The sequence below is a fragment of the Patiria miniata genome, unplaced genomic scaffold (genome assembly GCF_015706575.1).
Source record: "Patiria miniata isolate m_02_andy unplaced genomic scaffold, ASM1570657v1 HiC_scaffold_5, whole genome shotgun sequence".
In the NCBI taxonomy this organism is placed as follows: domain Eukaryota; kingdom Metazoa; phylum Echinodermata; class Asteroidea; order Valvatida; family Asterinidae; genus Patiria; species Patiria miniata.
In genome coordinates this window covers 4,016,098-4,029,890 of record NW_024037072.1, presented here as the reverse complement: position 1 = coordinate 4,029,890, position 13,793 = coordinate 4,016,098, and the positions used below count along the sequence as shown (strand labels likewise).

General features: G+C 42.1%; 1 protein-coding gene across 1 annotated transcript in view; it reads left to right on the top strand.

Annotated features, from left to right (window-relative positions):
- The window catches only part of LOC119740867, a 191,326-nt gene that overhangs the window by 86,981 nt on the left and 90,552 nt on the right, over window positions 1-13,793 (top strand). Inside the window, exons 67-78 of the mRNA XM_038216324.1 lie at window positions 393-526; window positions 1,281-1,437; window positions 1,751-2,026; window positions 3,067-3,339; window positions 3,682-3,948; window positions 4,975-5,141; window positions 6,139-6,256; window positions 7,692-7,952; window positions 8,630-8,905; window positions 10,215-10,457; window positions 12,241-12,495; window positions 13,172-13,432. Coding sequence (XP_038072252.1) covers window positions 393-526; window positions 1,281-1,437; window positions 1,751-2,026; window positions 3,067-3,339; window positions 3,682-3,948; window positions 4,975-5,141; window positions 6,139-6,256; window positions 7,692-7,952; window positions 8,630-8,905; window positions 10,215-10,457; window positions 12,241-12,495; window positions 13,172-13,432 — 2,688 coding nt within the window. The remainder of the gene's footprint in view (window positions 1-392; window positions 527-1,280; window positions 1,438-1,750; window positions 2,027-3,066; window positions 3,340-3,681; window positions 3,949-4,974; window positions 5,142-6,138; window positions 6,257-7,691; window positions 7,953-8,629; window positions 8,906-10,214; window positions 10,458-12,240; window positions 12,496-13,171; window positions 13,433-13,793) is intronic.

The window sequence follows — 13,793 nt, the reverse complement described above, 5'->3', positions numbered from 1 at the left end:
GCTGAATGAGAACGTGTTCAGGATGCTGATTTGGGGATATTCAAAACATGACTCGGCAACTTTTGAATTGAAATCAAGTTCCAAGAATATTGTTTTCTCGGAATATACAGCATTCACAGAGCTAAGTCTTCATCAGGTTAGTTGTTTAGATTTCGAGCACTTTTGTGGCTTCAAACGAAACAAATGCACAAATGACAAATGATCTATTCTTCCTTTAAGAGTTCTGAGAAGAGCCTGTGTGAACTCAGTATTTCAGTCAGCATGCTCACGAGGAGACTATTGTCCAAGAACTAATTGTGAGCCTACATATTCCTTGTTGTCATCACAAAAACTTTCTGTTCGAGCCTTTAGATCTAACGCATGGGATCATATTTTCCCGTCCACCCCTCTAGGACCTAACTCAGCCAGCAATGTGAGAGTCAAACCCAACAGTGAAGTCACTCCAGTCTCCTTGATCATCGAGTGGCAACCTGCCATCGGATTGGTCAGCGGCTATGATGTGTCCTACAGAGTTCAAGGAAGACAGGTACACATTTCACAGAATTCAAAAACAAATCTGAGAGTATAGATGAATCTGGACTTGTTGATTGATTTGTGGTGGACTTGCGACTAGACTTATGATTGGGTAGGAATTGACTTGGGATGGGCTTGTGACTGGACTTGTGACTGGTTTGTGATTGGCTTGCGATCGGCTTGTGACTGGACTTGTGATTGGCTTGTGACTGGAGTTGTGACTGGACTTGTGATGGACTTGCGATTGGACTTGTGATTGGCTTGTGACTGGACTTGTGATTGGCTTGTGACTGGACTTGTGATGGGCTTGTGACTGAACTTGTGATGGGCTTGTGACTGGACTTGTGATTGGCTTGTGACTGGACTTGTGATTGGCTTGTGACTGGACTTGTGATTGGCTTGTGACTAGACTTGTAATTGGCTTGTGCCTGGACTTGTGATTTGGCTTGTGACTGGACTTGTGATTGGCTTGTGACTGGACTTGTGATTGGCTTGTGACTGGACTTGTGACTGAACTTGTGATTGGCTTGTGAGTGGACTTGTGACTGAACTTGTGATTGGACTTGTGACTGAACTTGCGATTGGACTTGTGATTGGCTTGTGATTGGCTTATGACTGGACTTGTGATTGGCTTATGACTGGACTGGTGATTAACTTGTTGTCCAACTGAATTGAAAATTGGCCCTTATGCTTAGTAGTACACACTAGTACACAACAGTGAATTTCTAAACAGCTCATTGTGATGTTCATTGCCTCTGTCTAACCAGGTTGAGAGTTCTGCTGGATCCACAGACAGTAACACTCGGGAGTTGAAGGTGACCGGTCTAGACTCGGGAGTCACCTATGACTTCATCGTGACGTCTACCGTGGGGACTGGGTCTAACACAGTCCTGGGTGCACCAGCCAGCGGAACGGGAACGACAGGTACGGTACTAGACTGAGTAAAATGACATCACTTTCCGACCAATAAGCTTCGTGGGAATGATGCGAGAACAATTGGAGAACTGCTCCCACGAAACTCAGACGAAGTTGCAGATGTTGCTTTTGCACAAAGTGCTTGTGACGTCATTTTGGGGAGGAATCGACACCACAGAAAGCTTTTCAACAGGAGTGTTAATCTCCCAATTGGGTTGTCAGGGTTTTATCATTTAATCCTTTCTCCCAGATGTGATAGGGTCTCAGTACCTACAAAATCATATATCATGTAACCTTCCAAACCTCTTTCCTCGAAAAACAGTCCAGATTGGCGAAGACCAGATCTACATCGTGGAAGTCACTGAGACCACCATCAAGATCCGCTGGGGTCAGACCGTCCATCCTGATCTCCTATCCTACCTCGTCGATATCAAACTGCCCGACGTATCCGGCAGTCTGGGACCGATGCAGTACAGTCCAGATGACAAACTAGAGCACACGTTCACTGGCCTGACATCCGGAACACAGTATGAGGTCTCCAAGCAGGCCATACTGACTGGTGGAGGCGGGGCCAGGAATGCCATCTTGCAGTTCACAAGTAAGTCTCGTTGTCAGACATGGATAATGTTAACATTCGTTGTACATTTTACATTTTCTTCGGTGTCTAGAACAGTGATTTAGCACTTGCATCAGATCCCAGCTTTGACCATAAGACAAGGAAGAAATGGCGATTCCCTAACAGTCCTGAATCCTCCAATTTCAATACGATTTCGCACACCCCCTAGGGAGTTAGGGTTAAAGTGATCATGATAATTCTGGAAAACTTTTTAGTTATAAGCCTGTCCTTGTTTTGTTTCTGTATTTTGATCGGTTAATTTGATCAGTGCTTCAGTGCAATTCTCTCTCAGGTCCCCAACTGAGGAGAGACGGGGACGGAATTTTAAGATTTTGGAGTGATTAGAAAAACACCAGAGAGTTAGTCAAAATTTATGGAAACAAACCTAACTGGTTGTTTTTGTGTATTCTGTAACACTGAGTACTCTAAATCCTCCAAAACTCCATGCCTGTTTTTTTTTTTTACATTATTTCAAAGATTCAGCGTTTGACTGCTTTGATAGTTATTTAGTTCCAGTTCTTTTTAAGGTGCATAGAATGTGCTGTTAAGATGCTGCACAGTGTAGGATTTACATTGCTCCAGAATGCATTTTTTAAGCTCAAGGGATACAACCACGGATCCCCTGCACGAGGATGAACGACTCATCTGAGCTTGTGTACAAAATGTAAAGACATGCGTGATATGCCGCGTCTGCGCATAAAACAACGCATAGAACATGTAGAACAATGCGCGTGCGCCACGATCGCCGACAGCTGGCATCCTGACAGAAATTTGACCACTAAAGGACTGTTGTCGCGCGCCGAGTCTCGTGCAGGCACGCACGATGTGCAAGTGCCGTATCACGCATCTAACCAAAAATTTAGGGAAGTCGTTTATCCTTGTGTACAATTAATTAGAAATCTATTCTTATCTGTTTCTTTCCCTTTCATAATTATTTCCAAATTTCCAAAGAATGTTTCAAAACTTTACAGAACACCGACAAAAACTGTTAAACTGTATGATTGTTTTTCTCCATTGTGCAGGGCCTGAGAGTCCTCAAGTTATCTCTATCATGAACAACACCCTGTCAGTTGTCATCAGCGGCCAGCCACCAAACGGCGGCTATGACAGATTTGAGATAGCTTACCGAGACTCTGACAATGTCCGCACCTTTGTTGAAGAGGTCGGTACGGTCAATAACTACAAGATCACGGGTCTGGATCCTGACTCGGACTATGTGGTGGAGCTGGCGACCATCGTTGGCACAGGAGCAGACAGACTAGTCAGTGACCCTGATCAGATAACAGTCACAACTGGTAAGAAGAGATTGAAATTAATATGATAAGACGTCGCAAGATGTCATAAGACATCACAAGATGGCATAAGACGTCGCATGATATCATAAGACGTCACAAGATGTCATAAGACGTTACAAGATGTCATAAGACGTCGCAAGATGTCATAAGACGTCACAAGATGCCATAAGACGTTACAAGATGTCATAAGATGTCGCAAGATGTCATAAGACCTCACAATATGTCATAAGATGTTACAAGATGTCCAGATGTGTCATAATGTCAAGTTCCTTGACGTTCCAGCTTGCTTGAAGTTGATTGGAACCCAAGACACAGTGTATTTGATTGGTCTCATTTTCCCAGATCCCATTCCTTCAAGTGACATCCTGGTCAGCGATGTCCAGACCACATCCCTGGAGCTCCTTTGGGATGCAACTCCGGGCCAAGACGTGAGCTTCCGAGTCTCTACCGTCAACTCTAACGGCGACAAGGTCTTTGCTACCTCGGTACCCGCTGGGGTTTCTACCTCCGTCCGAGTCAGACTAACCAGTCTGGTTCCTGGAAGGCAGTACAGTATTGTGGTGGACACGGAACCGGGACCGGAGGAACGACGTGTCGTGCAACGAACAAGTAAGTTCTTATAATGGCCGTTCATCTAAAGCAAATTGCAATTCTATGTCCGTATCCGAGGATGTTGTACTCCTGGGGTTTCTTTTAGCCTGTAGCACATTTGTGAAAGCCCATGCTAAAATCAGGCGCTTTCCGACGTGAAAACCTTTTTTTTTTCTTAAAATTTATCATTATAAAAAAAGATTTTAAAAATCCAATAATATTTTGACATTGTGAACTACATTCTTGAAGAAGCACATTTTCTGTCCACCTTGTGTCTGTTGCGTAATGTAGCTGTTACATCATGATAGGCTTACCTAAGAAATGGACACACAAAAAATGGACAAAAGTTATTCATTGAAAGGTGACTTAGTAAGGGAATGAATATGTGCTTGGCCGGTTTTAAACACTCTGTTTAAGACCGGTTGCAGTCTGGATCAGCATCCAGACTCCAACCAGTCTTAAACATAGTGTTTAATACCGGACAAGCCCATATTTATTCCCATTCATAAATACCTTTTCGGTAAAAAAAAAAATCAAAACTTTTCAGTCCAAAAGTCAAAACAAGTCACAAATTATAAATTTCCAACAATTTTGTTCAACCATTTTACTTCTAATTATATTATGGCATTTCCGTGTCGTAAACAACTCCTTATATGGAGATTGGCGCACCCGTCGCGCGTACTGCGCGATGTGGTGTAAAATGCAGCTGTGCCTGTGTAACTAGTGTAAATTTAGGACTGTGAAATACTGACTCACTGATAGAATTGCGGATGTCGACGTGAGCATTGTGAACATTCAACCAACAAAACAGTAACTAAAAGGCACCGAATTTCGTCTACCGGAGGCGTCCAAATTTCATGCGACACTGGAAAAGTGTCTAAGACCAGCCAGATGGTTTTTATCAACCATTTTAAACCAGCCATGTGACGGGCTCTCGACCAATAGGAATGGGTTAACCGTCTGAAGTATTTATGGATAACATTTAATGACTTTGAATGCTAGAAGTAGGCAATGTTGACACATCTGCCCTTGTCTACTTTCTAGAACCGGAGTTGCCAGGCCCAGTTACGATCGTGTCCAGCGACACCACCCAAGCCAGTCTCCATGTCACATGGCAGCCTGCTCCGTTTGAACTGCAGTCCTACAGGGTTAGCGTCACTGCTCCCAATGGCGTGGAAACCGATAAAGGAACAGTACCAGCTAATGTGCAGGTAAGCAAACCCTCACTGGAAATCCTGGCATTTTTACAGACTGTGAACAAAAATTATTTGAAAGTGCTTGCATTTTCCTTTTTGCATACAAAGCCCTTGAAAAATCTAAAAAATAAAAATCCGTCCGTGTGCCTTTTTTTTTTTATCCCCACCCTTCAAGTCATCAGTCCATTTGCAAGGCAATGTTTATGTTCTGTATGCAATAATTCTCCTGTATATTGAGTCCATGAAAAGTCCTAGAATAAAACAAAAGAAATATGTTATGAACCGTGCTTCATGACACCAAGTTGCACGTTATGAGGATAATTTACAGATTTTGGGTTTTTATCTGTTAGGCCCCCCCAAAAAGTCTCCCGTTTCTGGTATGCGCGCGCGTCGCCGTAGCCATGCGCGTCGGCAAAATGAAAACGTTTTTTTTTTCAATAAAAGATGATGTCTCAAACCGCCAAACTCACTGGTTTGACTGGAATCCCACTGCTGCACAGTTTTAACGTATTTTTAGCTGGGGTTATGATCGAGAATAAGCTTTATGTGGCCTCTCTGGATTCCCATATATTTGCACTAAGTTTAGTCGGGCACCATTTGCAGTCATCAGCCGACATTTGAAGCCAAAAAAAAAACAGGTAAAAAAAAAAAAAAAAAAACGCGTCGCCGCACCACTTTTTGGGCAAGCTCCATACCAGAAACCGAAGACTTTTTTTTTTGGCCTTAGTTTAGTTGAGATGTTCTCAGTAATCAAGGACATTTTCTCTTGTAAAGTAATTAAGAAACGATATCTGGCAATTTACTCTCATTTTATGAATAAAAGAAATGAGAGGTTTGCTTGTAAAAGAAAGTTAGATAAAGTCTTTGTTGTGTAGGGTTGTGATGTCCATGTCCAAAATATACTTGCGAAAAAAAACCGGAAACTTTTTTTTTTTTTCCCGTTCTTTATGATTCAGTCAAAACTCCAATGTGTGTTCTTGTTCATTTTGTCTGATTTTTTGTGTCTTGTCAGGATTTTATTGTGGACGGTTTGTCGGCAAACACGGCATACACTGTGTCCGTCCGATCTGTGAGTGGAACAGGCCCCACAGCAACGGTCAGCGACCCATCTACTGTCTCTGGGAATACAAGTAAGATGTTGATCAAACGAAAGTTGGAAAATGGAAAATTGAAGTGAATAGAGAATACTAGACTTTCTTAGTCGGAGGTTTAAGGGAAAAAAAAAAAAAAAACTTCTGCCATTTTGGACTTTTATGCCGAAAAATAATTAGCCTAATAATAATAATAATAAAACAGCGTGAATATATCGCAGTATGAATGGAAGATTCCTCAAAGTGCTTAACAATAGAACAAGAAACAAAAATTAATCCCAATTTTCACCCAACTTGGTTGAAAAGTTAGGCCGGGCCAGCTGTTGTCAGAATAATGTATCATTAAAACAAACTGTAAATTACTGTAATCTTTTAAAATATGGCAGTATCGCACATCGATGAAATACCATTAAAATACTGTAAAAACTTCAGTTTTACGTTAAAATCCCCAATCACTGTTATTTACAGTAAATGCATGGACAAAAAAAAAATACATGTAGCACTTAAAATGAAAACTAAAACATGAATAAAAGGCAGACTTGTGTCCAATTACAGTTAAAAAGATGAGTCTTAAATAATTTCTTAAAATCATCTAAGGCACATCTAATAGACAATGCAAGCTCATTCCAAAGTTTGGAAGCAGCTGCAGAGAATGCTCCATCACCATATGATGTTGATGTTGTGGCCAGTTTCAGAAGATGTTTGCCACTAGATCTTAGGGAGCGGATCAGCCTGTTAATCTGTCAATAAGTCAAACTAGATTCCTTTTCCAAAATCGCTATTTTTCTAGCAAAAGTTACTCACTTTTGAATGAGACATTGACCCAAAAAATTAACCCTTGTTTAGTTAATGAATTATTACTAAGAGGGCAATGCCTTTGTTTTGTTGGGATTTGCGGGAGTGAACCTTTTGTGCGTTCATTGTTACCAAATTAACATATCAAAAGAGGCCCTCCACGATGGCTGCTATGTATAAGGTCTATTTTTCTAGCTATACAAAAGTTCTTCACATTTGAGTGAGACCTTCTCTGAAAAAAAAAATGGCCCCCTGGTTTAGTTATTCAATTGTTACTTTGCAATTTTGAGTTATTGGTTGCCAGACAGTCATTCCATTCTCGCGGGGTATGCTGGTTCCTGCCCTGCAGTCAGTAGCGATAATGTACGGACCGGAGCCAGTCTGCTCGCAAAGCGGATCTGTTTGTGTCCGAAAACAAAACCATCTTCATTTCAGAGGTTTGCAGATGTCCAAAAAAGGGGAAGATGAGGTTTTGTGGTTGGAATTAAACAAGGAAGTTGAAAATTTATTAACAGGGATAAAAAAAAATAGAATTTGTTGAAGTGCACACAGAGCGCAATTTCAATTTCAGTGAGAATTAATGACCACTAATGCTAAAAATCTCTTTACATTAAAGCCGTTGTACACATTCTAGTTTACTTTTTCTCTCATGCTTTTCTTTATTAAATTTATATTCCAGCAACTGCAAGATTTGATAACGTGATCGCCGACTCAGAGTACATCTACGTTAGCTGGTATCCGGTTACTGGCAGCATTACTGGATACCGTCTGACCTGGGCCCCAGAGGGACAGACCATGACAGGGATGCAAGTGGTACCCGTGCAAAACGATCGGACGCATACGATTGCTGGTTTAGTGCCCGGTACCTTGTATCGTATCAAGCTGTACCAAGTCCAAGGCAGCACAGAGACCTTCCTGGATTCTGTCATCAGACGAACCAGTAAGTCCTCTGAAGAATTTGAATTTCAGAGTTGTATGCAATCACAAGACCAATACAAGTCAATAACAAGGCAGTCACAAGGCAATGACAAGGCAATCACAAGGCAGTCACAAGGCATCACAAGGCAATCACAGGTTAATCACAAGGCAATCACATGACATTCACAAGGCAATCACAAGGCAATCTCAAGGCAGACACAAGGCAATCACAAGGCCATCACAAGGCAATCACAAGGCAATCACAAGTCAACCACAAGGCAATCACAAGGCAGTAACAAGGCATCACAAGGCATCACAAGTTTAATCACAAGGCATCACAAGGCAATCACAAGTTAATCACAAGGCAATCACAAGGCAATCACAAGGCAATCTCAATGCAGTCACAAGGCCATCACAAGGCAATCACAAGGCAGTCACAACAAGGCAATCTTTTCGTCTGCCAGTAAATTGTCTCCACAGATTTCAATATGTAATATTTGTGCATAGGTTAATTTTCTTCATAAGATGTTTCTGGGTATGATATATGCCTTTTAACAATGTATCAAACATCTGACTTAATTAAGCTCTTGTGTTGTATAGATTTGGAAAAAAAAAAAAGAAGTCAATCAAAAATTTATCTTTAACTCAGCGATGATAATTTTGTAGCGTTTTTGTTGGTATTTTTCTTGTAACACCCAGATCCTGCGACAGTTCAGAATGCTGCGGTTACGGAGGAGAGCAACACCACCTTCAAAGTCACCTGGGATCCGCCGGCCACCGGACTGTACAACGGCTTTGAGCTGAGCTTTGGTCTGGACGTTAACCCTTACATCAGCCTAAACGAGGTGAATCTACACTGGCTGACCAGGGAATACGTGGTGACAGGCCTGACGTCCGGTACCGCCTACCGAGTCAGACTGTGGGCCGTTTACGACGAGACGAGGAGTGTCAGCACGCAGCTGACCACGACTACAGGTAAAGATTGCCTCGTACTTCGTGCAAATGTTCAGCGATTTGACCTCGCTAAATGTTCGTGGCAACATTTGTAGAAAGTAAAATTTACAGTAGGCTTGGCTGCTAGTTTTCCTGCTTTAGCTGGAATTTCTCTCTTTTTATGTTTTTGAAAACAAACAAAACTTGGCATTCTGTCCCTTCGAAGGCCAGAATAATAAATCCTTGTACAGTGGAACGTCGCCATACCGAACACCGCTATACCGAACATTCGGCTATACCGAACATCTTCCTTGGCTCTTGATTTTTGTGTACAAAATGTACCGAATATTGCTGTTGAAAAATGTCAACAGAAGAGCGTAAAGTGGCTATTATTTCCCCAAGGAATAGAAGGGGAAAGCCACCCATTGCTGTAGGTACCGGTAGTAAGCTCACAATCTGTGTAATGACATTATCCAATAGTCGGCATATGTTCAAAGTCATCTTTCAGTAACTAGAAGTACCAGGGCATGCAGGGTGAAGTTCTGAAGGGCGCTATTTATTGAAAAATGAGTACCGGAGCACTGGCAGCTTAAACTTGCTATATCGAATGATTGCTATTATGAACAATTTCTGTGGATCCTGCGATGTTCGTTATAGCAGTGTTCCACTGCATTGTATGTTTGGAGGCAAAAAGAAATATTATTTAAAAAAGAGGGAGGGGAGGGGGCTACAGCCTGCATGGTATTGCTCAGCCAATAAAAAAATCCACATTCATTGTTTGATTGTCGCCCTTGAGCTGCTTAGAAAATTTGTTACGTGCTATGTGTTGTCAGCGTGCTAGACTCCTATAAAGTGCGTTTGATTAAATTTTTCTGCATGGACCCACAACATTCACATGTGTACAGCGAACGATAGTTTAAAAGCAAATTGGTTACAATTACTGGCGTGCGAGTCTAGGGTCACTGTGCATGCGCTGCACCATCGTGATCGCCATGCTAGTTTTGCGCGGTACAAGAATTTATTGTACGTTCGGTGTTGACATACTCTTTTGTGGTGCCAGGATGCTAGTATTTACGGTGTATTGCAATCATTTTGTGCAGCGTCACATTTTTCATGCTGTGTTTTTGGTTTCAAATTCTCTTTCTCCAATTATATTAAAATTTACGGTCTCTTTCATTTTCAAGCTCTTTTCGTTTTTTGTTTGTTTCATTTTCCTTTTTTTATTGACCTCGTACTGGTTACCTATCCATTTTAGTTGAACAACTATCATTGCCTTAGAGTAGCATTCAAGCTTGCCGTCTCCTGTTTACAACTCAGTGAATATTATTGTTGTCGCCTCTTGAACCAACAGAGGCAACTGGACAGAATGTGCTGTATGTGACCAACGTTGACACCACGTCGGTGGACGTGGCCTGGGTTGCTAGACCTGGCGCCATGACTTCCTCTTACTCCTTGACCGCAACCCCCACTCCAGGTACAATGCCCACCAACGGACTTGACTCTGGAAGAGTCACTGATCTCATGCCTGGAGCTGAAATCACGATCAGCCTGTGGTACAGTGGGCCTCAAGTGTCGACCCTCACTACCAACACAGGTGAATAATAGCCCCAAAAAAGTAATCTCTTCTTAGTAAAAAAATAAATCAAGTATTAATAGATTGAAATGTTCCCTTTTATCTAACTCTGTGAAAGAGAGTATTTAAAACGATTTGCACCTTGAAAACCGGTCAAGCTGTAGCCTCTCTTAAAACTCTTTCATTGACAGGCGTTATAGTTATTCAGACTGTTAATCTTTCTGAATATAGAATTAAATCTTTCAGACCTTTTGTCCAGTTTTTTGACCTTGTTAAAATTGAAAATGTCATCCCTGATTCGGTGCCTTTCTTATCTGAACTCTCAACATGCTCAAGGAAAGTGCCCCACTAGATACAGTCTTGTGGACTTCCATTGTGGACAAAAGAATTGCACATTTTCTCACATTATTAAAGAGGTTGTGGAATGCTCGAAGACATTTCCGTCATTTTTCGGGTATATGTAGCCTAAGGTGTGATGAAATAAAAACGACTATTGTTTCTGTCATGAAATGCGTACAAAGGGTACCTTTGAGAGCTGTTTTTCAGGTCCAGTTTCGACCCGAACGTGCAACTGTGTAAAAGTCGTCGTTGCGGGCAGCAAACAAAACACAGTAAATCGTGACGTAATAAACAGGACTCGTGTATGCTACAGTGCATCGGGAAGCGAAGTGCACGCATGTCCAAGTGTTGTGTTTGACATTCAATTGCACAGTCACAGACGTGTTTGGCAGTGGGGTACTTGTCAAGTTGTGATGGATGACAGCAAGTACATGTTGAAGATTCGAGGCTTTGCATGGTGGAGTATCGGTATCGTTTCGGTTTGCGGTAACACCATGTGGTAATAACTACTGCTTAGAAGATATTTAGTTCTGAAAAGAACTTGTCCTGCTTATTATTAACTTTCGCTAAGTACTTTTTGTTCTGATAAGAACAGTCCTGCTTTAAGTTCTAAAAGAACGTGTCTTGGGTCTCAACGTTTCGACTAGCCTGCTCCAGTTATCCTGACGATGACTAGAGCAGGCTAGTCGAAACGTTGAGACCAAAGACAAGTTCTTTTCAGAACTAAATATCTTCTAAGCGGAAGTTATTAACGTATGGAGATACTCCACCGTGCAAAGCCTCCAATCTGAAACATGTACTTGTTTGATCAGAAGTAAATTATCATGAGTCAATGCATGACAGTGACAGTGGATGAGCACTCACAGTGCTTTGTCACTGTCCATTTGGATAGCTTGTGAGTTGACTTGGGACTGGATGACTAATACGATTACTTGTCAGTTCATTCTCCTGACGAAAAGCAGAGCATGCTGTCCAAAACGGTTGAGTTCCCCCCCCCCCCCCGTACTATTCAGAACCTCACAAACTCGATAAAAGAGATTTGTCACATGGTGCTACCGTAAATCTTAAATCTTATTGCTACCGTCACCATGCAAACCTTCAACCCTGATCTGACTTGAAATTTACCTGTGATGGACTTGTGTTTTACCACAAGTGCCTTGACTTCGTTGGTGGTTGCTCAGACCTCATAGGTCTCTCTCAAATGACGTCATTTCCTACAGACCAGCCACGTGCATCGGCATTTTGAGCATCAACTTGCATAACGCGCGTCGGCTGCGTCCTATTTCAAACACAGTTCGAGCAACAAGCACGCTTGCTTGGAACATTTTCAACACTACTTAATGCGTGCTTGATTGCGTAAAAAAACACAGTTGCAGTTCCCCTACAGAGCTTACCGGATCTGTCTATGATGTCTCTGCCGTTCCTGATAATGTTGATTTTTTTTACTGGGGGCTCTTTGTCTTAGTACCCTTACCAACCTGCGACATCATGTTGGACCTGAGCACTGCCCATCAGTTGGACTTCTCATGGTGCCCGCCGGAGGGGACGATATATGACAACATCGAAGTCACCTACAGTCCCCTGGATGGTACCCTGACTCAGGCCACACAATACGATGCCAGTCTGACCGGTCTGGATCCAGCCACGGAGTATACTATATCTGTGGTCACAGTGAGCGGAATTCGGAAGAGCGAACCGCGGACGCTGTCAGCATTCACAGGTACGGTTAGATCAGGCTTTTATGATGCCTGTTCTCAAATCGCTGCTTCGTTTTGGACTTTTTTTTCCCCTTACAGCCAACAACTTTCCTGTATTATTTTTAAAACACAACTTGCAGTTTCCTGGGTTGTTTTTCTCCAATTTTTTTACTCTATGAATTGTGAAAAAGATTGTGGGAATATCATAACCCGAGATAAATTGGCAAATTGGAATTTTGTAGTTCCACCAAAAAGTTTAGAGTTTATTCTCTCGAGAAAGTTTCTGTAACCATGGAGGAATCCTTTCATTTGTGGGACGAATCCCATCTTCTGGCGCATCTGTGTATACCTTCTGTGTTATCTCCTGAACCCAATCCAACTAAATCCTTGCCAAATATTGTCTTGAAAACAGGACAATTATTTCCTTGGGGTGATCGATCATTTTCTTACGCAGGTCCTCATCTATGAAACAAACTACCCCCGCGCCATTCGCAATATCTCATCGCTTTCTGAATTTAAAGTGGCCCTGAAGACCTATTTGTTTCAGATCACTCAGAATATTCTTGTTGAGTTAAATTTAATTGCTTTGTTATTTCTGATTTGATTTGATTTTTGTATTGCACCATGAGCGTCATTTATGGCGGATACCGGCGCGTTATAAATTGCCGTTATTATTATTATTATTATTGTCTATCATAGCCACTGCACCGCCAGGCGAAATCACCATTGACGACTGCACAACCACCAATATCACCATCACGTGGGGAGCCAGCCCCACGGGAAGCATCTACTACGTCAGCGCGGTCCCAGTGAATGGCGGACAGCTACAAGTTCAGCAGATACCCGTAGGGGGCGCCACCACGACCGTCATCATGAACCTGACCCCGGGAACGTTGTACAGGATTACGCTTCAAATCATCGGCAGTAACTTACCGATCACCGAGGTCCAACAGTATACCAGTAAGTTAATATCTTGCCCATAATTTTGAGCTGTGCAACATCACGTTCTGGTACAATCAATAGAAATATCCTATTCGGTAAAGCAGCTTTAGTGCCTTCACTTCAATCTAAAAATTAAATTTGTAAAAACAGTAATTGTTGAATTGTAGCGACAAACTTATGTCGGTAAACCCTGCCGCACACCTTTCCGATTGTATCGGTTCCTGTTTTTTCCCACTGTTTCAGGGACTGCAATGTCACCCACACACGTGCCCGATTTTTGTTCTATAATCGGTCACTTGATGATCAGTCACACGATGACCAGTCGCACGATAACAAAATGGCAGCTGTCAATTTTAAATCATGTGACTTGCATCATAAA